The sequence below is a fragment of the Barbus barbus genome (genome assembly GCF_936440315.1).
Source record: "Barbus barbus genome assembly, chromosome: 1".
Taxonomy (NCBI): Eukaryota; Metazoa; Chordata; class Actinopteri; order Cypriniformes; family Cyprinidae; genus Barbus; species Barbus barbus.
The window spans coordinates 17838837-17863102 of record NC_136729.1 but is presented as its reverse complement, the minus strand read 5'-3'; the positions used below and the strand labels follow the sequence as shown (position 1 = coordinate 17863102).

General features: G+C 40.0%; 2 protein-coding genes across 5 annotated transcripts in view; one reads left to right on the top strand and one right to left on the bottom strand.

The window, feature by feature from the left end:
• On the top strand, positions 1-19167 carry LOC306873099 (SAFB-like transcription modulator). 2 transcript variants are annotated; one of them, XM_079422135.1, is made up of 20 exons: positions 1-386; positions 1066-1153; positions 1243-1298; positions 4621-4648; positions 5725-6304; positions 6943-6986; positions 7194-7297; positions 7406-7555; positions 7735-7850; positions 7946-8106; positions 8195-8295; positions 8386-8442; positions 8531-8664; positions 8751-8931; positions 9008-9132; positions 9219-9392; positions 10565-10888; positions 11284-11419; positions 11504-11664; positions 18293-19167. In XM_079422135.1, exons 1-20 carry the CDS (start codon positions 252-254, stop codon positions 18387-18389), a joined length of 2952 nt encoding a protein of 983 aa, XP_079278261.1. In that variant the 5' UTR covers positions 1-251; the 3' UTR covers positions 18390-19167. The 2 variants fall into 2 exon arrangements, with proteins under 2 accessions (XP_079278261.1, XP_079278262.1); XM_079422136.1 differs by having other exon boundaries at positions 30-386; positions 5782-6304.
• LOC306873125 (ubiquitin carboxyl-terminal hydrolase MINDY-2-like) overlaps positions 19110-24266 on the bottom strand; it is a 41413-nt gene continuing 36256 nt past the window's right edge. The window contains exon 9 of one of the 3 annotated variants that reach the window (XM_079422178.1): positions 19110-23749. In XM_079422178.1, coding sequence (XP_079278304.1) covers positions 23585-23749 — 165 coding nt within the window. In that variant the 3' untranslated portion in view covers positions 19110-23584. The remainder of the gene's footprint in view (positions 23750-24266) is intronic. The other 2 variants (XM_079422176.1, XM_079422177.1) reach the window with 2 other exon arrangements.

Below are 24266 nucleotides of genomic sequence, written 5' to 3'. Positions count from 1 at the left end.
ATGTAAGGGATAATCAGCGGCTAGGAGGCAAAGAACCACCCGACGCGATCAAAACAAAGTCATCAACAGGGCGTCTGTGTTTGAGGGTCCTGTGTTGGAGTGTGTGTCGCTGTCGCACACACACACTCTCACTTACACACACTTTCTCTCACACACACACACTCTCTCTCTCTCACTTACACACACTCTTTCTCTCACACACACTCTCTCTCACTCATTCATACACACACAGGCTCGGACACGCAGGTAAAATGGCGTCGGGGGCCATTTCAGCGGAGACTAAGAAGATTACAGATTTACGTGTCGTAGACCTCAAATCAGAACTCAAACGAAGAAATCTGGATGTTACTGGGGTAAAAAATACACTCATCGCACGGTTGAAGCAGGTAATTTGAATTTAAAACTGTAAATTACTGTGGCGTGTGGATAAATGATCGCGAGCTAGCTTGATGGCTAAGGAGTTAGCATAGCCGTTTGTATCATAAAACATCACAACGCATTCCGGACTGTTTTAATGCATTTAATAACAACACCGATGTAATGGCCGTAGTTGAATACCAAGTGTGACAGAATTGGCATGAAATATGTAACGTACTAGCAGTTTCAGAAACCTAATCCGTGAGGATTTGTTAAGTAACGTTAACGTTAGGCTAAGTTCTCTTAGCAAGCGAATGCAGTGACAAAGGTATCAGATCAGTTGCTGCAACTTAAAACCAATTCACCATCTTTATTTACAATCTTTATGTGCAATCTTTTACAGTTGAATAATAAAATGTAGCTAATAATGTGTTACTATGCACAAATAGCTGTGCTACTAGATTCCGACTAGAACAAGACTTGACTGAATGCAAAACAGCAGATCATTTGTCTAGTTTCACTTTAGTTTAAAGCAGGTTAGTTTGTTTAAATAAAATAGGATTATTATGGTCAAATCTTTTGCATGCCATGTGTTTATCAGCTGCAATATCATCGATCATTTACACAAAGCACAGTATGGTCTGAATCATTGTTTCAAATATTGAAATTCCCATAATCATTTGAATGGTCATGCGTTCTTGTGTGAAGGCAATAGAAGATGAAGGTGGAGATCCAGACAACATTGAGATCACTGTATCAGCAGACACACCCACGAGAAAACAAAGCAAATCTAAAGGTAGACCTTCACGCTCAGAACCCAACTCTTTTACTTCCCCATGTGTGTCTTTCAAAAGTTGATCGAAAAGCTTTATTACACATCCTCAGGAAAGAAGACCGACCTGGATGCTGACACCATCATGGAAGAGGAATCCTTCTCTAAGGTATGGAGTGGAATTGTTGCCATCCATTGGGTTCATTGAAACTGGACTTTTAAATGAGTAATATGTTAGGTACTGTTTTATAAAAACATTAGACCTTATAATCTGCACAAATATTGCATTAGGCCAATATAAATCTTAACAAGCTTCTATATTGTTGGATGTGTAACCTTTTTATTTACAGTTTCTTAAATTCAGCCTTCATATTTGAATGTGTATGAAAAGTATATGAAAGTATTATATAATGTTTGATTTATTCACGAAAGATACAGTGGTACATAACTTAATTATATTCTCAAACAAATTATTTCATGCAAAGTTGAAATTGGTAGTGAATTTATCCTAATCAACAACAAGTTTAAAATTAATTTGTGATTATGAACTGTCATTTGGTAATGAGAAGTCAAAGATATAACACGCTGATATCTGAACTGTTTTTTTTATATACACTATTGATACATTTTTTTTACACTACTATATGGAAAAAAGTATTGGGATATATACAGTGGTGTTAAAAAGTGTTGGCCCCCTTCCTGATTTTTTAAAATATTTTTTTGCATGTTTGTCACACTTTAATGTTTCAGATCATCAAACAAATTTAAATATTAATCAAAGATAACACAAGTAAACACAACATGCAGTTTTTAAATGAAGGGAAAACAAAAGCCAAACCCACATGGCCCTGTGTGAAAAAGAACCCCCCTCCCCCCGTTAACCTGAGTTCAGTTTCTGTAGCCACACCCAGGCCTGATTACTGCCACATCTGTTCGCAATCAAGAAATCACTTAAATAAGACCTGCCTGACAAAGTGAAGTAGACCAAAAGATCCTCAAAAGCTACACATCGTGTTGCGATCCAAAGAAATTCAGGAACAAATGAGAGAAAGTAATTGAGATCTATCAGTCTGGAAAAGGTTATAAAGCCATTTCTAAAGCTTTGGGACTCCGGCGAACCACAGTGAGAGCCATTATCCACAAATGGTGAAAACATGGAACAGTGGTGAACCTTCCCAGGAGTGGCTGGCCGACCAAAATTACCCCAAGAGCGCAGCGACGACTCATCCAAGAGGTCACAAAAGACCCCACAACAACATCTAAAGAACTGCAGGCCTCACTTGCCTCAGTTAAGGTCGGCGTTCATGACTCCACCATAAGAAAGAGACTGGGAAAAAATGGCCTGCAGAGTTCCAAGACGAAAACCGCTGCTGAGCAAAAAGAACATAAAGGCTCGTCTCAGTTTTGCCAGAAAACATCTTGATGATCCCCAAGACTTTTGGGAAAATATTCTGTGGACTGACGAGACAAAAGTTGAACTTTTTGGAAGGTGTGTGTCCCATTACATCTGGCGTAAAAGTAACACAGCGTTTCAGAAAAAGAACATCATACCAGCAGTAAAATATGGTGGTAGTGTGATGGTCTGGGGCTGTTTTGCTGCTTCAGGACCTGGAAGACTTGCTGTGATGAATGGAACCATGAATTCAGCTGTCTACCAAAAAATCCTGAAGGACAATGTCCGGCCATCTGTTCGTGACCTCAAGCTGAAGCGAACTTGGGTTCTGCAGCAGGACAATGATCCAAAACACACCAGCAAATCCACCTCTGAATGGCTGAAGAAAAACAAAATCAAGACTTTGGAATGGCCTAGTCAAAGTCCTGACCTGAATCCTATTGAGATGCTGTTGCATGACTTTAAAAAGGCGGTTAAGGCTCAAACCCTCCAATGTGGCTGAATTACAACAATTCTGCCAAGATGAGTGGGCCAAAATTCCTTCACAGCACTGTAACAGACTGCAGTTGTTGCTGCTAAGGGTGGCCCACCCAGTTATTAGGTTTAGGGGGCAAGAAGTTTTTCACACTGGGCCATGTGGGTTTGGATTTTGTTTTCCCTTCATAATAACTTCATTCAAAAACTACATGTTGTTTACTTGTGTAACCTTTGATATTTAAATTTGTTTGATGATCTGAAACATTAAAGTGTGACAAACATGCAAAAAAATCAGGAAGGGGGCCAACACTTTTTCACACCACTGTACCTCTAAATTATTGAATTCAGGTGTTTCAATCAGACCCTTTGACACAGATGTTTAAAATCAAGAAGCTAGCCATGCCATGGTACAGTGATAGGAGGATGCCACCTTGAGTCAGTTCACAAAATTTTGTCCCTGCCATCTCTTTCACATCGAAATGTAAGTGGCATTATTAGGAAGTGGAAGCAACTTAGCCATGAAGTGGAAAACCACATAAAGTCACAGAGCAGGGTCCTGAGGCACATGATTCGCAAAAGTCGCCAAAGCTCTGCTGATTCCATTCAGTTTCAAACTACCTCTGGCATTAATATCAGCAACTGTGAGGCTGGAGCTTCATGGAATGGGTTTCCATGACCGAGCGGCCACTTGCAAGTCTCGCATCACCAAGTACAATGCCAAGCTTCAAATGGAGTGGTGTAAAAGATGCCACCACTGGGCTCTGGAGCAGTGATGGAATCTTAATGCTTCATCAACACTTCTTGAAAAATGCTATGCTTCCAACTTTGTGGGAACAGGCCATTTTCTATTGCAGCATGACTGTGCCCCAGTGTACAAAGCAACGTCCATAAAGACATGGTTGAATGAGTCTGGTGTGGAAGAAATTTACTGGCCCGCACAGAGCCCTGCCCTCAACCCCATTAAACACCTTTGGGGTGAGCTGGAACGGAGATTGTGAGCCAGGCCTTCTCGTCCAGCATCAGTGCCTGACCTCAAAAGTGCTCTGCTGAATAAATGGGCAAAACTCCCACAGAAACACTCCACAGAAGAGTGAAAGCTGTTATAGTCCCAGTCCTTAGTGTTTTTGTTTCAAATAAACGTTCTTTTGAAAGAAAATGTATTGTTTCCACACACATTATGCAGCATATGTTTTAAACTGTGGTAATAAATGTTTTCTAATCACAAAATGAGCGCATATTTAAATTGTAATATTTAGCGTTATTACTGTTTCTACTGTATTTTGAACAAAGAAATGTAGCCTTGGTGAAAATAGGAGAGACAATTTTGAACGCTGGTATATTTTTATTTTAGCATTTCTCTGAAAACTGTTTAAACTTGTTTTCATGCTTCTGGCAAAATCACACTCTTAAGTTATTTAAAGAATGCCCCAAATTGTTTTTTAATTTTTTTTTATATCTGCACATACCATTTGTGACCAACCCAATGTTTTAATAGGAGTATATAAAAATGACATTCATTTTATTGCCACTGAATGTATGATTTTGAAGTATCAGTAATGACTTTATTATTCTTTATTAACATTAGGAAATTCTTATATAATTTATTTGTTTTTATTTTCAGGAGACTGAGGAAGAGGAATCTGAAAAAGGTATGTCTGGTTACTTATTGGGGTGGAGATGTAACATTTGTTTTTCAGGTTGCAGACGGTTGGACTTCTCTTGCTTCCTTTTTCTTTTGCTGTTTTTCAATCTCAACGTTCTAGTCAGACACGTTAAGAGCGGGTCTTTCACAGACATTAAAACATCCCATCCGGAACACGTGCTGCATCAAAGGACAGATAACCCTTCACCATTTGTGTTCACATCAGTGATACTCCTAATCTCATCATCTAATTCGTTCAAGAGCACATTACCCTGCCACCACATTTCATCAGCCAGAGGAAACCTTTCACCCACACGATCGCCGTTCAGAACACCACCCAAGCTTCAGCAGGCCACCTCTTTCTTTCTGTTGAGACTGGACTACCTCCTGAAATGGAGACGGCAACAGGCTGCATGCCTTTGTTGACTGGTCAGCACATGACACATGAACCTCGTTCACCAAAGTCTTGACGCTTCTTTCTGACTGCAGTATAGCCGGCATGGCTTAAGTGGATATCAACGTCACTGCTCATGCTTTGAACTCATTCAAGACTGGATGTGGCTCAGTGGACGTCCATTTTTAGCCATGTTACTGGACAGAGTACTGTGAACAAGGCCAGATTTCTCCAACGGATCAGAGGTTTGGCACCCTGTTTTTGATTTGCCTCCATCAGCTGTAAAATGAGATGGACGGTCAGCGAAAGTGTGTGAAACAAGACTTTTGATGTGACCACAAGAAGCTGAGTGACATCTGGCAGGAGGACTTGCATTATGGAATAGATTTGCTATTTCACTCAGACTGAATGCATATCTGTAAAGCAGAGAAGTGTATCAACACACACCCAGCTGTGGAACCTTCATAGGAAATGTGGACCAAGATAGTGATGTTCATCGTAGTCAGAAGATTGTTCAACGTCATCGTTGTTCTCTAAGGAATGTTTTTTTGTGTACCTGTGGTTTCCTCACCCACGATGACCACTAACACTAAACTTGCTCTTTGTTGTACTTTCTAGGTCACGTAGCACAGAGATTTGAATGTTAAACAATGTTTTTTGCCATGTTTTATGCTTGTTAAATCCCTCAGATGTAACTGATACTGATGATGCTACTCGTGACCATTCAAAAACCTTCTCCTGTGAAGACGGCCTTGCAGAGCCCGAGGCTGAGGCAGGAATGGAGCCTGATCTTGAGGCAGAGGTGGAAGCAGAACCCGAGCCCGATCCTGAGGCAGAGATTGAGGCTGAGAGAGAAGCCGAGTCTGAAGTCCCAGCGGTGGAGGCCTTTGAGAGCGAACCTGCTCCTGAACCCATAAAAGAAGTTGAGGATGACAATATATCTGTCACCATCCAGGCCGAAGATGCCATCACGCTGGATGTAGATGGTGACGACCTCTTGGAAACAGGTAAACATGTGAAACTTCCAGATTCTGAGGCAGACAAGGGCTGCGAAGAGCCTGAGGCCACTGCTGAGATGGGGCAGGAGACAGACTCGCTGACTGAAGCGATAGATGGCCACAAGGATGGTAAGAGAGATGACGGGCTGATGTCTGACACCGCCAAGAAGGACAGCAGAGAGGCCTTGAAGAAAGGAGAAACGGGAGACAAGGAAAAAGATTCTGGGAAGAAAGGCCCCTCTTCAACTGGGGCAACAGGTCAAGCAAAGAGGTTTGTCTTTCTATGTCAGTTCTTTAAGATACTACTACCAAGTTCCAGCTCACTAAGAACTCAGCATTGTGGGTAGCCGCAAGAATTTTTTCCATAACAAGTTGTTCAGTGTACCTTATCCCTGCCTTTGGTTTGCTCTTTTGGTTTGATTTGCCATTTTTTCGAGTTTGGTAATTGGTGGAGTTAAACGAGGAGCAGAAAACACGTCTCTTACGCACACATTTCCAGCACTTGCTTTTCCAGTCCCTACTTATGGGTTAAAAAAGAGCAATAGTTCCAGTGATGTCAGAGGGGTTTGTCAGTCCAGTGAAGTGATTCTCTCTGAAGTTGAACACCCTCCTGAGGATGTCATTGGTCAAGGGAATAAATTGGCAGAAAACCTGACCCACCTTGCTCCTGTGGAAAAGCAAGAGAAAGAAGCCTTATTGGAGCTTTGTCCGAGTGCAAGCCTTGCCTATGGGGATTTGTTTTGTTGTTTTTTGGTTCTTTTTCTTTTTCTATAATGCACCAAACATTTGTATAACCTTTGTTGTTTGTTTGGAGATGTACCTCGATGCCCACAGTCGTCTTCTCTCGTGCTCTGGTACTCATTAAAGTATTTCTCTCTTCTTGTCGCTCTCATAATATTCACATTTTAGCTCTTCAAAAGACAGAGATGGAAAGACTACAAAAGATGAAAAAGGTATGACTTTCCTAAATGGGTTTGCATTTTGAAATTTTGGACTGAACAGTTTACTGTTAAGTTTATACACAGCAGCTGGTCTAAGTGATAAAACACCAGTATTTTCCAATTCTCAAAAATCTAATATTAGAAGCTTCATTATTTGGAAAGATATTTTGATCTTATCCTCAAGTAGAGTGTCTTCTAAAGCCTGTTATCTGTCTTTAGGAAGTGGCAGCAGTACTAGCTCTACTCGCAATCTATGGGTGAGCGGCTTGTCATCCAACACCAAAGCAGCTGATCTCAAGAACCTCTTTGGCAAATATGGAAAGGTAAAGGCTCTTTGTATATGATAAATAGGCACCAGTTTATAATTGACATGTTTGTAATTAAGGATTGTAACGTTGACAGCGTTTTGAAAATGTTTGTTTTCAAAATAGGTTTTTAGTGCCAAAGTGGTCACCAATGCTCGTAGCCCAGGAGCCAAGTGTTATGGATTAGTTACCATGTCATCCAGCGCAGAAGTGGCCAGGTGTATCTCTCACCTGGACCACACAGAACTCCATGGACAACAGATATCTGTGGACAGGGTAAGAGCTTAACCATTGTGCTTTAACAGTGGGATTCTCAACATATTTAAGCACTTTTTCTGGGCTTTACATAATAGTCAAACATCATCAATAGTGTGTGCTTTTGTGAAAAAAAACAAACAAAAAAACCCTTGGTACTTTCAAATTTGATCTCTGATTTCATGGTAACATTCTCATAGGTGAAAACTGACCCATTTAAAAAGGACTTCTCAAAGAAAGAGGGAGAAGAGAAGACAAGTTCCAGTAAAATTTCTGGAGAAAAGCGCACTCCAATTGGAGTGAAAACTTCCAGCAAGTAAGCGTTAATCCAGTTTTATTCTCTTTCCATTCTTTTAAAGGGGAGGTGTATTTCATTGCATTGTTTTTTTTTCCTTCCTTTATTTTCAATAGAACACCAGTTTCATCTAAGAAGGAAGAGAAGAAATCCGACAAACCATCTGAGAAGGACAACAAAGACATCAAAAAACAGGACTTCAAAAGCAACAAATCTGATGCACCTTCTTCCAATTCAGGAGCTGACGCCGCAAAGAAGGATGACAAGAAACATGGACGTATGTTACAGTTTGATTGGATTTACCTTCTGAGGAAGTTTAAAAATGTAAAACTTTATAGTTGTGTTTAATGTTTTCCCATCTGCAGGAAAAAGTCCAGGCAATATGATGGTGATCAACCAATCTAAAGGAGAGCAAAACTTCAATAAATTTCGTCCTCCTTTCAGAAGGGGCGGGAGGTTTGAGAAGGTACCACAGACAATCCTCAGTATGTACTGTATTACCATGTAAAGAGATTTTTATCAAGGCCAAATGATCTGATTGTCTATTTCTCTACAGCCTGGTCCTCCCAACATGATGAACAGACGTCCCAGAGGGTTCATACCACATGAGGAGGTTTGTTAACTCTTAAAACATGATCTGAATTAGTAAGGCTATATGCACTATTTAGTATTTTGTTTGACCTGTTTTTTGTAACATGCAGATGGAGAAAGGCCGTCCCATACTTAACAAAGGTGGCAACAAAGACATCCTGCCATTTGAGAAGATTAAGGAACAGAGGATGCGTGAGCGCATGGTCAGGATGGAACGCGTTCGCAGGGCTATGGAACTGCGCAGGTAGGCATGCTTTCCTTTTCATTCGCAAATAAAACGGCAAAGTGCTTAAGCAGCATTTTGTAATGCTGTTTTGTTGTGATGTCCAGACGGCGCGAGGTAGCAGAGCGAGAGCGCCGGGAGAAGGAACGCATCCGTATTATACGTGAGCGTGAGGAAAGGGAGAACCTGATGAGAGAGCGGCAAAGGCTGGAGGTGGAAAGGCAGAAACTCGAACGTGAGCGCATGGAGAGAGAGAGACTGGAACGGGAGCGGATCCGTATAGAGCAGGTACAGCTGTGATACACCTGCCTGTGGAAACTCAAAGCTGGGATTTTGTCTTTACGTTAATGTGGTGTGTGTGCAGGAGCGACGCAAGGAAGCGGAGCGTTTGGCTCGTGAACGCGAAGAGCTGAGACGGCAGCAGGAGCAGTTGCGTTACGAGCAAGAGAAACGAAACAACTTAAAGAGGGGACGTGACGTTGACCAAAGGTGTGTGAAACATTCATTTTTGGGGTCTTGTGGTTTCTAAGGTTCAAAGTGGTCAATGGCTCTTTTTTTTTTCTCTGTCTGTGCAGGAGGGTAGACCCATACTGGAACAGTGGTAAAAAGATGCAGACTGAGCCAGAGGGACGGATCAGTCAAGGCGGAGATTACAACAATCGACAACAGAACCGCTTCAATGATTTCAACCCTAGAGATCGGAACCGATACCAGCAGACATCAGCTGTGCAATCCAACAACTTTGATAGGTAGGCATTCATAAATGAGAATGCAATTCCCAAACACAATAGGACATGAAGGAGAAGAGACCAGGGGCCTGTACCATGAAGCCGGATTAGCTGGCTAGCCAGGTAAGTTTCAGTTTAGTTTGCACCAATCCTGGGTTTTAGATACCATGAAAGTGGCTTGGCTTTTAGCTACGTTCATTGCCATAGTAACTTACACTCCACGGCTAACCTGCTCTGGGGCAGGTTATGTTCTGAGTTAGAGATTGCAAACTGAAATTGGACCAATCAGATGTGAGCAAAGTGACACACGTATGACACAAAAAAAGTCACTCCCCCAGTTTCTCTTTCTACAAATTAAAGGTCACTATGAAGTACCTTAAAAAAGATACAACAAAATTGTCTGGCTTCACTGATAATTACAATTTACGTATGATTTATATAATTATTATAAGATTTATATTATTATTACTCCATTACACACAAGCACCTTTAGTTTAACAATTATTATAAAGCATTCATTTTAAATAAATATTAATATATACAGATCATATGGAATATAAATAAGTGGTAGAATCAATAGATAATGTGACCTTACATGTTTGAGTCTCTATCACTATATATTATCAACTATATAAACTAACTTCACAAGTTTAACTTGTGACTGCACTTATAGAGCAAGATAATTTCCTTTATTTGTCCTCTTTCATGGACAAGTACTTCAGTGGAAATGCGTTTAAATTCCTCATATTCTTTAATCTCTTAACCTTTAACAAAATAGTTCTGAATCTCGCTGGCTCTCGCGAGAAGTAAATCACACTTGCGCTGTGGTGTGATTGGCTGTTCGCCGCTGATGTCACACATTCATGTGCACGCGCTCCATTAACTCAGGATTAAGCCTGAGTTGACAGAGAAAGTTGATGATCAGCTTCATGGTACCGACAAAGCCAGATTGGAGTGGTTTGGATTTGTCAACTCAAAACTTATCCTATAACTCTGAATTTGTTCATCTACCATCATGGTACAGGCCCCAGGCCAGAGCTGAAGATTTCAGATTTTCAGCTTCTGTTTAATCTTTTTAGCAGGCACTTTTATTCGAACAAGAGAACTTAATACAAGTTGCGCTAACCTACCAAATTAGCACAAGTTAAAATTTGTGCATCAACAGCAAGCGATTAATTAGTTTTTTTTTGCAGACACAATCGCTTCGACGGTGAACCTGAATCAAAGAAGAATCGACCTGCTCCTCGCCGTGAAGGTTCAGGGTTTGAGCGCTATCCTAAAAACTTTGAAACTGTGCGGAGAGCAGAGCCACCACCTCCACCTCGTGCAGAGCTGCGTGACAGCGATCGCAGAGAGATCCGCGACCGAGATGAGCGCAGACAGGTGTCGCTGCCTGATCGACCAGCTGGTGGCAGAGCGCCGCCCCCCGCCATTGCCCACTCCCGTACCCCCAGAGACGGCAGCCACGCTGGCTGGAAGACTGATGGGGGAATGAATACGAAACAAGGAGATGTCAGGTACGAATGAGTTTCTGTTTGTGCTTCCTCTCCTCTAGGGTGGGGAGTTGAGGTTTGGTTCTTGTTCAGTACGTTCAAAACATCAACAAAAGTGATTTTCAAATTTCAAGTGACATTACATTAGCAGTTCTTGAACCTCTGCTTTCTTCCACCAATGTGGACAAGAACAGTACTATGACAGCAGTGTTGTTGTTTTTTGTTCCAAATCTGTATAAATTTCTTTCTTCTGCGGAAGATATTTTGAAGAATGTTGGTAATCAAACAGTTGTTGGTCCCTATTGACTTATTTTTTCCTCCTCCATACTATGCAAGTCAATGGGGGACCAGGTATTTTAATTTTCAAAGATACTCTTCAATCAGCCTTGAACTCACCAGTAATGTTGACTGTATTACAGAGCAGCGCGGATTCGTCCAGAACGTCCGGGCAGAGAGGGTCCCGGACCTGCCATGAGAGGGGTGTCCACAGCCAGCCGTGGCAGAGCCAGCTTCAACAGCCGAGACAGTGGCAGACCTGTGGTCATGGGAGACCAGGTAAAGTACACAACATGGCTCTGACACATTCTTTTTATTGCTAGTTTTCAAATCTAACACCATATTACCTCCTTTTTACCGCAGCAACACTTCAGCAGTGGCAGACAGGTGGTGGTGGAGCGGCATGGACGTGATCAGGACCCCAGGAAAGACTGGCACGGGGCAGCGGGCTCACAAAGCGGAGGATTCACAGATAACCACCGAATGGGGGACAGTCGACCTGGCATGATGGCACCACACTCCAGGTTTTGATTTGATCAGTCATATACAGCATGCATTAGAGATCACGATCCTGATTCAAACTCCCACACGATCTTATGATTGAGCCATGTGTATTATGGCTGTTTCACATCACAAGTGTCAGCGGAGCATGAGCAGCACGTATTTTTGTCACTTGTCAGGTTAATGAATGTTTACACTCTGCTGATGCTTGTAATGCGACACAAGCGCTAAACCAAAGACTAGGGACTTGGTTAGCTTCACAAACAGCCTTTCCACCTGCACGTTATTTCAGTGTACAAACATTTAAATAACAGAAGGAAAGGACATACATATGGCCAAGTATGGTGTCCCCTACTTGAAATTTGTGCTCTGCATTTAACCCATCCAGGTGCACACACACACAGCAGTGAGTAGTGAACACACACACACACACACTGTGAACACACTAGGGGTGGGAGAAAAAAAAATCAATCCATCGATGCATCGCGATTCTCTCTCCAACGATTCTGGATCGATTCTGAGCTTAGTTTTTAACCAGATGTGCGATGATGCGGAGTTTGTTTTAGAAACACGCGTATTCTGCTTGCTTCCAATTCCTCACACACATACACCACTCGAACCTTCCGTAAAATAATCTTTCATAAAGTTCGGAAAGGTTGAAGCGAATTACAACGTCATTCACGGGCTTCATTGCACAGGATGCGCTGCATTTATGTGGTTTGGAATGCAGTGGACATATATTTACAATATGAACCTCACAAACAGAAGGCTGTTTTCAATTTCAAATGCTGTCGCGCGCTTTGTTTGTGTGGACTGCTCGCGCATGCGTAAATGGTTTAATGTACTTGCGTCTCAAAATGGATTTAAATTAACGCAAAATTAATGTAAACGCAGCCAGTTATATCATAAGGGATTAAACGGACAGGACAAACCACATTACTACTTGTATTTCAAAAGAGATCCGTGCGTTGAATGCAGCTTAATAGATCTCCCTCTGTCTATGATGTCATAGTAAAAAACAAGAGTAAAGATGAAGAAAAATCACTCCGTTCTAGAATGGAAAACATTCAGATAATCTTAAATACTGAAAGCACTCTTTGTTTGGTATGTTTCTATGCTCCTCTTTATTATTTGCTACTTGCTTGTATGTTTTGAAGTTATATTAGTTTAAAATTCTTAGTTTTTATTTGTAATTTTAAAAAGTACTTAATTACTTGTGTAAGGATATGTAAATGTAAGGATTTTAAAATCCTCAAGTTGTTAACCTAATTAATTAATGGGGGGGTAGATCAAGAATTGTTTTGGAATCAGATCGTTACTAGACTTGTAGTCAAGACCGCCTAAACCGAGACCAAGACACTACCAAGACCAGAAGGTATCGAGACCAAGACAAGACCAAGACCAAGACAGACCATGTCAAGACCAAGACCAAGTCGAGACCAAGACCGATACCAAGTCGAGACCGGAGAAAAAAAACAGACTAGTGTTTAAGCTACGCAATAACTTGTATGAACAGCAGCATACTAGGGTTTACATTCAATACATATTAGACGGTATTACTTCAACTACAGGCAGAGCAATACAGAGACAGACCATGTCATGTGTGTGACTGAGCTCACTGTAAATGTTTTTTCAGACTGGGTGAGATCAACTATATGTAGCAATTGTATGACGGCTGTTACTGCACTATTAGAGGATTGAGACTCCCTTAACTTTTTTTATACTGTTGAGGACTGACATTACTGGTACTGACTGGTTCATCTGACAAAACATCAAACACCCCCAACACCATCTTGCTCCTCCAACGACTGTCTAAAGAATGAGAAATATGTAACCAATTGAAATTATACTTAATGTGTAGATGAAATTGTAACATCAAATTAAAGATACACAATTATAAACTTGGATTAGGCCTAATGTTTGACAGTCAATGTCATATGTCAATGTCAATGGCTGTCGCAAAAAAAAATAAAAAATAAATAAATAAATACATGCTTGTGATTGGTTGCATTTGATTTGAAGGGCGCAAAATATTAATGTTGCATTATCAAACGTTGTGTTGTCGTGGATACCAAAGATTCTAGAGCGTGTAGTTTTTTTTTTTTTGAGTGTGTAGCAGTGATGCGCGGGTAAATAAACAACCCAATCCGTATATCATTCGTCCATTCGTTTTTTGATTTAGTATTGAAAGAAGAAACATGAGAAAACGGCTTTTGGAAAAGTGTGAAAGCCCTTAGTAGCGCAAACTGTTATTTTTCTGAATGCTGATATAGGCTAGTGTTATGTAATATAGGCTTGATTTATTCATTTATTTCGTTTCATTTTCTTAATTAAGATGCTGCATGTGTTTATCCAGTCTAATCGAAGTGTGCGGCTCTCCCCCCTTTCCCAACAAAAATCCCACCCCCTCTCAGAGAATACATAAAACTGACATTACTGAGCTATATGCGCTTAAAAGTAACCTATTAAAATTATACAATGGCATTGCTCAGTTCAACGTGTTGGGAAATCGGGAATTTTGTCCCGCGTCAGCATTTATTCAACAGTTAGTTGAATATAAATACTAGAACTATATAAATTACAAACGACCCGACCGACCGCGACCCGAATATCATTAAAAATATTTTTGGATGACTCGTAACCGCGGGTGACCGCGGGCACCCGCTCATTTTGGATCAACCCGCGCATCACTGGCGTGTAGTACTGCTAAATCCCCGACCACTATGACGGTCTAAGACAGCGAGACTTGACAAGACCGAGAGGTCCGAGACCAAGACAAGACCAAGACCAAAGACCGTCAAGGCCGTGACAAGACCGAGACCACGTAAAAGTGGTCTCGAGACCGGTCTCGAGACCAAGACCGGTCTCGAGACATACATCACTAATCGTTACTCTCGGAATCGGATTGTGAGGTGACTAAAGATTCCCACCCCTAGAACACACACCAAGAGCAGTGGGCAGCCAATGGGGAGCAGTTGGGGGTTCAGTGCCTTGCTCAAGGGTCTCACCTCAGTTGTAGTATTCTGCTGGACACTCACTCTCCCCACCTACAATCCCTGCCAGACCTGAGACGCGAACCTGCAACCTTTGGGTTACAAGTCCGACTCTAACCATTAGGTCACGACCGCCCCAGAAGTAGTGGGATAAAAGTTTATAGTTTGGCTGTAGCAAACAAAATAGAGTAATTTACCTTTTTAAATTATTTTGACACTCATATGTATTGCAATGATTATTTTGTTATGCCAGATGGTAACAAGTGATTAAGAAAAGTGTGTCACTGAATCATTTATAAGAGAGATCTATTCATAAATGCTCATCCAATAACAAAACAAGTGTCCATGAATAAGACTGACACCTTTCAATTTATTTTTCTTAATTATTTTGTAAATTAATATTTTCAAGTATAGACTGAAGTCATGAACATTTTGTCAGAACCTCTACTAAATGAAAATGTTTTGTCTGTTGTTTTTTTCTTTACAATCGTGATCTTTCAATTTATCAGGACGCATATATCAATCTGTGATTGCCATTTTTGATTATACCAACTCTTTCCATCTGATTTTTAACTTAATTTTGAAAATTTTTGACTAGAATGTGCAAGGTTTCCAGTGTCAGCCGTATCCAATCGTAGGCACACTGCTTTGTAGTCGGGATGCACGGTATTATTGGACTGGTATCGGACTCGGCTGATAATGGCTTTAAATGTAAATATTAGGGGTGGCACGGTTCGCGGAAAAAAACCGAACCGCACGGTTCTCCACACACGGTTCGGCACGCGCTAGGACCGCGGTTCAACTGAATTCTGACAACGCATGTGGTTTGTTATAAATAACACGTAAAACAAATAGGGTTCGGCTAATGTATGTTTCTGTTAATGGATGCGCATTCTGGCTTCCCAGTACATTATAACAACAGCGATGTGAGAAAAAAAAAAATAAGTGGACAAATCATTCACTCTTGTTCAATGCGAGTGCGTATGCTGGAATATGAGCATTTATTCCGTCATCACCCGGGTGCTGATAGCGCGCGCACAGGTGAGACCTGAACAGCACACGTTGATATCGGTGTTTAGACTAAAGTCATGTAAGCTTTGCCAGCTCAAATATTTAAGAGCCAGAGGACGCGAGCTCGCGCGCGCAGTGAGAAGATTTGTGCGTGCGCTCATCAGAAGTGCACAAACCTGCGCCTCAGAACGCGCGCAAATATGAAGCTCTCTCTGAAGTATTGTGTTTTAATGGATGAATTCACACAAAATTCTGTCAAAATGCCCGTCTTGGTAAGTATCCTATAGCAGACATAGCCGGCTGGGCGTACAGTATCAGTGCTTTCTCTTAAAGTGACAGTTAATATTAAATAAACAGCAACAACAAAGAAATCACTCACTGCTCTTGATTGAATCGCTTTTGTAACTTTAATAAAGAGTAATCTTTAATTTATACAGTCAAATATGCAATGCTGTTTTACCTTTGATTACTTTAATCATACTTCAATTTCTGTACCTAAAAAACCCCCTGAAAATCACTGATTATTTTATTTGTATCTTTACTCTATTGTATTTTTATTTGTGCTGTTGCTTGTAGTTAAAGGTCTGCTTTTATTTGTGTACACTCACAATGAAAACAAAACAGATTTTATATATATATAACATGTAATAATATTTAGCATTTTCACATCAAAATAAAAGAAACTGAGCAAAGTAGATGTCTTTTTTTTCCCTGTTGTACCGAAATTGTATCGAACCGTGACCCCCGAACCGAGGTACGTACCGAACCGTGACATCTGTGTACCGTGCCACCCCTAGTAAATATGGTCATTGGGCCGATATGAAAAATTATGTGGATATGTCTTGCCGTTACGGTTAACTCACATGTGCTCAGGATGTGCTAATGATTAGATCACGTCAGCAGTGTGGCTCATTCTTGAAGCAAAGTTTTGTCTGAATGATTATTAGTTTCACTGTTTTGGATCGCTGCATTTAATCTGTGAAAGCACATGCAGATTAAAGTGTTCGGTGTGTGACCGACTAGACAGTAATAGCACTTGAGGCAGCAGCAACAGCCTCCCCCGGGTCCTAATGACCTTTCGGTAAGGAGTTTTAATCTGTAGGGGGCTACTTCTAATTAGATTAAAGGGATACTCCACCCCAAAATAAAAATTTTGTCAATATTCACTTACCCCCATGTTTTTCCAAACCCGTAAAAGCTTTGTTCGACCTCGGAACACAATTTAAGATATTTTGGATGAAAACTGGGAGGCTTGTGACTGTCCCATTGACTGCATAGTAAATTACACTGTCAAGGTCCATAAGAGTATAAAACACTTCATCAAAATAGTCCATCTGCCATCAGTAGTTCAATCTGAATTTTATGAAGCGACGAGAACAATTTTTGTGCACAAAGAAAATAAAAATAATGACATTTATTCAACAATTCGTCTCCTCTCTGACTCAGTGTAGAGCCATTTTGAAAAGCATCCGATAGACGCATGTTCTCTGTCATCAGTAATGTATGGATACGTATTGTACGTTTATTTACGCTGATTTGAACGGAAATATCGTATCCATGCGTTACTGATGATGGAGAACAGCAATTTACTATGCTGTCAAGGGGACAGTCACAAGCCTCCCGGTTTTCATCCAAAATATCTTAAATTGTGTTCAGAGGACAAACAAAGCTTTTACGGGTTTGGAACGACATGGGGGGGTAAATGAATATTGACAATTTTCTTTTTGGGGTGGAGTATCCCTTTAAAAGGGGTGTTGATGGCGCAGTGGATAAGACACATGCCTTTGGTGTGAGAGACCCGGGTTCGAATCCACTGTGAGACACCAATGTGTCCCTGAGCAAGACACTTAACCCCTAGTTGCTCCAGACGCGTGCGACCTCTGACATATATAGCAATTGTAAGTCGCTTTGGATAAAAGCGTCAGCTAAATGAATAAATGTAAAATGAAAATAACCTACAGAAATAACATTTAGATCGTTTCTGATTAAATAAAGGAATTGATGTCATAAAATTGAGTATGTTTTGATTTAAAGGTTAGAAGCGATGTCTTACATGAAAAGAAAATCACAAACATTAAATAAATTAAATTATTTTATATATACAGATTTATTCTTTGTGTATTTTTTTTAAACAAATCATAAGCTCTAAAAAAAAAAAAAAAATCCAAATTTTTTACAACTCTTGCTTTAGACCATCAACAAATGTTAAATCTTAAAATAAAATGTTAGGGTTAACACTGCATCTTTCTGGGGGAAAAAATGCAGCAATTTTTATATATAGCTTCAACATGCTGTCAAAAAACCTTCAATATTGTTTAATTCTAACAAGTAAGTTCTTAAAAACTAACCAAAATTTCTGCACAGGAGAGACTTGTTGTTTCCAAACGAAAGGAAATGTATCGGTATCGACCAAAATGAGTTGAAAAATATCGGCATATCAGATATCTGCAAAAATCCAATATCGTGCATCCCTACTTTGTAGCCCAAATAGTTTTATCATTCACTGCACCTTGTTAGTTATTTACTCATGGTGGCAAATGAATTGTAAATCTTGCACATTTACAGGAAATAATGTTTAGTCTTCAGTCTTTCCTTCATGTGTTGACTTTGCCTATGTTTTGATTTGGCTGATTGTGTCTTTCTGCAGTCATTCCTCTTCTGGTATGAACAGAATTGTGCAGATCACTAATGTTCCCATGGCTGGCGGCAGCGGAGGATTCAAGCCCTTCAAAGGAAGGTTCTAGCATCTGAATCTCTGCAGTGGAAAAATATAAATACTTTTTTTTTTTTTTTTTGAACCTGCTTTTAATTGGCTGAACTTATAGCCATTAGGTAATTGTAAAATTAAATTTGGTTGATTTTGTTGTCTTTATAAAAGGCTTTACATGTAGGTTTGTGTTTCCTGAACTGTTCTCTGGTGACCTGTAAACAACCTATGTGCGCATACATGTTCTCCTGGCATTCTATAGGTGCAACTGTACAGCTCATTTCTTAACCAGTGTTTGTTTAGATAACCTTAACGTCATGTTTTAAATACTCTCATATGCTTTGGACAGACTTCTGCGTGTAGCACTGGACACATCTGTAATTCCGTAAACATTTCAGTATGTGGCTTTTTTGATGATTCTACAACTTTATTAAATTATGTGGATTATGACCATGTCTGTATAGTTTGCTTCTGTAAGTGCAGCCGTATCCGCCCACAGTTGAGTCTGTGGAAGAAAAACTTGAGAAAATCTAAGACTGTGATTGACAATCAGAAGAATCACACAGACTCACAGACCAGATTTCCTTTAATCAGACGTATTGTCCCTCGTCTAAGGCATTTGTTACAGAAAAGTTGTCCATCTACTTTTTGACACTGTTGGGCTACATAAATGTTTTTGGTCATTAATAAACCTTGCACACAATGGAAGGTTGACCCTTATAATATCCTGATTATTTTTTTTGTCCTTTTTCTATTTGCCAAGTTAAAATGTTGTGTGTAAATATACACATATAAAGGATACAAAATAGAAATTGTAATGGGACTGTTTCTTAAAATTGAGAAGCACGTTGTATTCAGTTGTTAAACATGCATCACAACTGCATTTCCATCATGGACTGACCTGGTAATATTGACAAGACAAATGCACCAGGAGAAAACTTTCCAGTTCCCATCATTGGCAGAAACTATGTGTGCCATGTGTAATGTGTGGCATTTTAATATTACTTGAAATTCAGAAGACAATTACCCTCCCTGGTCATTAGTTTGAATCAACCTTGGTAATGCCCTGTCATGCATCAACTCAAGTAAAAAGCTCTTTCATCATTTGTTGCTTTCATTCCCATATCACTTGATGGCACTAAGATAGGAAACATCAAATTATATTCATGAGAGATCTTGCAAACATTTCCTATCTGGAAGGGCAAGAAACATCTAAATGGCATCTAAACTTAGTGTGAAACTGAATCATTAGAAAGTTCCTTATAACATTCAGTTCTTTAAGCTCCAGAAGTATAAGCATTATTGCAAAATTGATATTTGAGTGTTATGAATGAGATTCGGCTGTAACAAGACAAACTCTGGTGATTCTATTTTTTTTTATAAAAAGAGGTATATTTCTCATCTAGTGCAGTCAATGTTACAGTGCATAAAGAACTAAAATAGTCTAGGACCTATAATGGAGCTTCAGTGGGTGCTGCACACCAATAGCCAACCAAGCAGACAAGACCTTGGAATATTTACTAATATTATTTGGAGGTCAAAAATAGCTTTAGCTAAATATATTAAGCAGTTTGAAGCCATTTTCCATCTATTTACTCTTTGTGGGCTTTATGTTTTCTTTATGGAGATTGCACCCACTTTTCTCCCCTTTCTATAAATGACATTTCAATATGTATGCCACTAACATGTATGTTCTTGTGACAATTTATACATCTGCAATTAACAAGATCAATTTAGAAGCAAATGGATAAAGCTGAAGCCCATTACAGAAGAATAAAGTGATTGGCGGTCAATACAAATGACATGAGCTAATGCACTGTGGGTACACATTGTGTGTGCTGAAGAAGTCTGTTGCACATTGTCCTTAATCACTCCTTTACCAGACATGCCACTGATCAAAAGCACCTTGGAATGCCCATATTTAACCTGACCTGCAAGTGTAACAGTTGAAGTGCTTGAATCAGAACCTAAATGTCAGTTTGTTTACAGAATGAAATATTTGTTCTCCCAAGTTGGATGAAAACGGATGATTTACTTAATATCATTATTCCGTATCACCACACCAACCCAAGTACAAACCCTTTAAGACATTTCTCTCCCAACTCTACAGTGACTAGCTTTGCTTCCTATCATGACACCAGTTGCAGAGGTGAAAGAAGCTCACTGATATTTATGAATGTAAATCTATCGTTTGTGTAGTGTAAAACCATAGTGAATGTGTAACCTTACCATAACCCTAGATGTTATTTTAGTGTACCTTCTAGGGGAATGATAAGAACATGACAAATACAGACTAACAGACTGTTGTGCACTTTCTGGCTGAACACTATTAGTATGCCAACCAATTAATCTCAGGTAACATGAAAAAATTACGATTTCTCTTAGAAGCCCAATTTGGGGTTGAAATAGTAGTTAGTAGTTACAACCATAAAGTTTATAGGGCTGTTCATATCAAGGACGATAACTATAAAGTTTTAATAAGCTTTCTAAATTCTATGACATTGCGTATTCCGCAGAGAAACTTTTTAGCTAAAAAATCTCAAACATTTAATACGTAACTACAGCGCGCTTATAATAAACATAGCGTTATGATGTGTTGGTGCGGACGCTAGTCAGATCAGACGCCATTTTGAATTTGACGTAACGACGATAAAAATGATAAAAAAGTGACAGACTTACAGTTTTTACAATGACACACTGTACACAGATTCTAGATTGTGTAATTTTCCCAACTCACAACTTTCTAAATGGTTTGTGAACTTTTTCTTCCCGTAAAGACATTTCATCAGTTGAACCTTTATTCTGTAATCCATTGATTGACTGTACTTCACGACGATGTGAACGCTTTAAAAATTAAACATGGGGCTACTAACATTATTTCTATAGTCTTTGGTGCTACCCTGACTAAGGTCTATATATAGTTATCGTTCTTGGTGTGAACCAGAGCTGCTGAAAAAGAGTTGCAACAACCTTTGATCTCGCCGCCACGTGGTTCATATAGTCACAATAGTTCCAAACCAACTGGCACTAAGAACCTGTTTCAATGGTTTAAGTGGGACAGATAGCAGCAGTACCTCTATATTTGAGGCAATTTTCAGGAAATATTAATGCATAATGTTGTTACATTAACTATATTTATAGTAGCCTTAATCAGGTTTTTTTTCCTGTGTTCAATTTTGGAGGGAAGGGGGGTTGCTTCCATAGCGTAGACTACATTAGAATTTAACTAGATACTACCGAATGATGAACATTAACTAAAATGTAAAAAAATCCAATCATTTAATCAAATTAGCCTTAAACGAGCCTTAAAGGGGACTATTTCAAATTAAATATTCACATTTTACATAGTTTGAATCTATATCCGTTACCAAGTAAGCTAACACACGTCAAACTGTTTGCAAGACACTCATGGATATGTTCCTTCTGTGAAGGCCGGTGCGGTTTTCTGTCTATGGTAAGCTCTACAGATTGTCTCAGTCTTGTCTCTCACCTACTTTTGTCGGTATAAAAGATACTGTAAATATTGTAAGGCTTTTTATATACAGAGAGTATTGCCACTGGGGGACCAAACGTCAAATGAACAGCTCCAGCCCACGACTAGCATAAACAGCAGCTACTGTGCTCCTATGTAACCAGTGGCCAATCAAACTGTCTGTTCGATTGACTACACCATCATGAGGCTCTTCTACATGCAGGAGTTGTTCATTCTTGCATTGCGAGAGCAGAACAACAGGTAAAATAGCCCAACGTTAGCGCTTGTCTGAGTGTAAAGCTCAGTACAATGCTCAGTTCAAGGCATATAGCTGGAATGTTTGGATAGAAAAGACCTTGTCTCTCAGGAGGCAGCACTGGAACAGAATGGGCTTGAGTAATCCTTTCCTACCTTACATCCATATAGTGTAAATGAGTATGTACAATGTACATGAAAGAGTGTGAAATTTATAGCTAGGCCTAGCGATAGACCGATATATCACTTAGCTTCGGCCAATGTTCAGCCATTTTCAGACTATGGCCGATTAACAGAAGTGTTAAATCTCCTCGTTATTTCTATCAGCAATCAGCCAACCTGCTCTCCTTATTTCAGTACTGACATTGGCCCTTTGTAAAACCGATATAGTTTGATCACTAGCTGGAGGAAAACAAACTTATGATCAAAGACGAGATTTCTTTTCAAGAACCATTCAGTTTTTGGGATATAACACTGTAGTTCATTGAGCAATGCCAAATTTCATGGACAATGATCCTACTCGCATACTTCATCTTATAAGGCAAATATGAACCAGACATTTGGCTGAAATGTAAAAGGGGAGGGGTGAAGCAAAAACTTAACCTACTGATTTTGATAATTTAAAGCGATTTACATTAATGGTGTCAGTTGCGCACTGATATTAACAGTTATTGTCCTATTGGCAAAAAACATTATTTTGTATATGCATCTATATAACCAACTGGATTTTCAACTGCCTAATAAGAAAACCCTTTTTGAATGCATTTGTTTTATCAAGATCTCACTCTCTAAAAAGGAAGTTACTTCTCCTACAAGATCAACAATGAAAAATTTGGCATCAAACTGCCAGGCAAAGAACTACGGTGGCCTACATCATGTCCTGAGACATCACCTTTGCCAAGCGACCTGTTGGCTTGCTACCTGCTTATGTGAACGGCCGTTCATTAAAAGATCTCAGATATCCGTCAGTCAAACAGAAACTGACCAATACAAATCTACATGTGCATATATACGGGTAAACTGGTATAAAATAGCTTATAAACAACAGCAATAACGGAAATCAACACAAAAAAGAAAATGCTTTGTATAATGAAAAAAAGTGTTGCCATGTTTTTTTTGTCATTTGTTTTTGGAGGGAGGGGGGTACTTTTTTGCCTAGTGCTGTGTGTACATTACCTTGTTTTACTACAAAAAACCCCACCCTCCCTGGTGACCCCACACAAATATAGTGCACTGCAGTGGATTTCCTGCTGAGAACATTTGGCCAGCTCTATGAAAGATGTAGTGATAGTCCTTGTAGTGACACCCCTCTCTTCTTGTCTGCATCTTCAGAACTCCGAGGGTTAAAGTCAGGCACAAGTGGCTTGAGAATGGCAAGTCCTCGCCGTCTGTCACACCTCATCTCTGTTGCCTATTCTTTCTCCACCTCACGCTGGGAGATGCATTGCAGAGCCACTGGAATTAAACTGCTGCCCGTTTCGCACTCCACACAGAGTCCACTGCTGTTACAACAAGATGCATTTGTCTTTGTCCTTAGCTTCTTTCTTGGGTTTGCGTTCCCCCGTTGAGGGCTGTTTGCTTGGGCTTGGAGAAGCCGTGGCTCCCCCTGCTGAGGCTCCAGCAGCTGCTGCTCTATCCACCTGGTCAGCACCCGCTGCTGGTTGTTGTCCCTGACAGGAGGGGAACAAATTAACCTCTTATTTTTACTCATTAAATCGGGCATGAAATGAAAATTCATCCTCTTTTTTTCTAAATGCTTGTTATATTAATCTTACTGTAACCGATTCACCCATGCTTATGCTTCATAAAAAAAAAGCTCTTTTCAATCAAAATGTCAATTTGGTCTTCCATTGAAATAACCAATTTTGTCTGGCGATGTATGCCAAACGTTTTCAATCATTTAGGCTGCATCCGAAACTTCCCCCTATACCCTTAAATAGGGCACTATTTGAGGAGACAGCCATTTGCAGTGGTGTCCGAAACAATAGCGGACGTTCTCGAGTGCACTCAATCAATCCCACAATGCACCACAAAAACGAGTGAGTGTACAACCTGTGCACTCGACAATACCCATAATGCACTGTGAGAGTCACACACACTGAAAGAATTCCCGTGTCTCGACAGAAGATGGCGCCCGAAGAGATCTGTTGTTTCATTGCAAATTTAAACATTCACGGTTTGCCAGGT

Bases quoted from the DNA above. Each gene is read 5' to 3' on its own strand.
- LOC306873099 (XM_079422135.1), top strand. From the start codon at position 252: ATGGCGTCGGGGGCCATTTCAGCGGAGACTAAGAAGATTACAGATTTA. The intron at 8,932-9,007 runs GTACAGCTGTGA...GTGTGTGTGCAG, and splicing joins AGCGGATCCGTATAGAGCAG to GAGCGACGCAAGGAAGCGGA. The intron at 11,420-11,503 runs GTAAAGTACACA...TTTTTACCGCAG, and splicing joins CTGTGGTCATGGGAGACCAG to CAACACTTCAGCAGTGGCAG.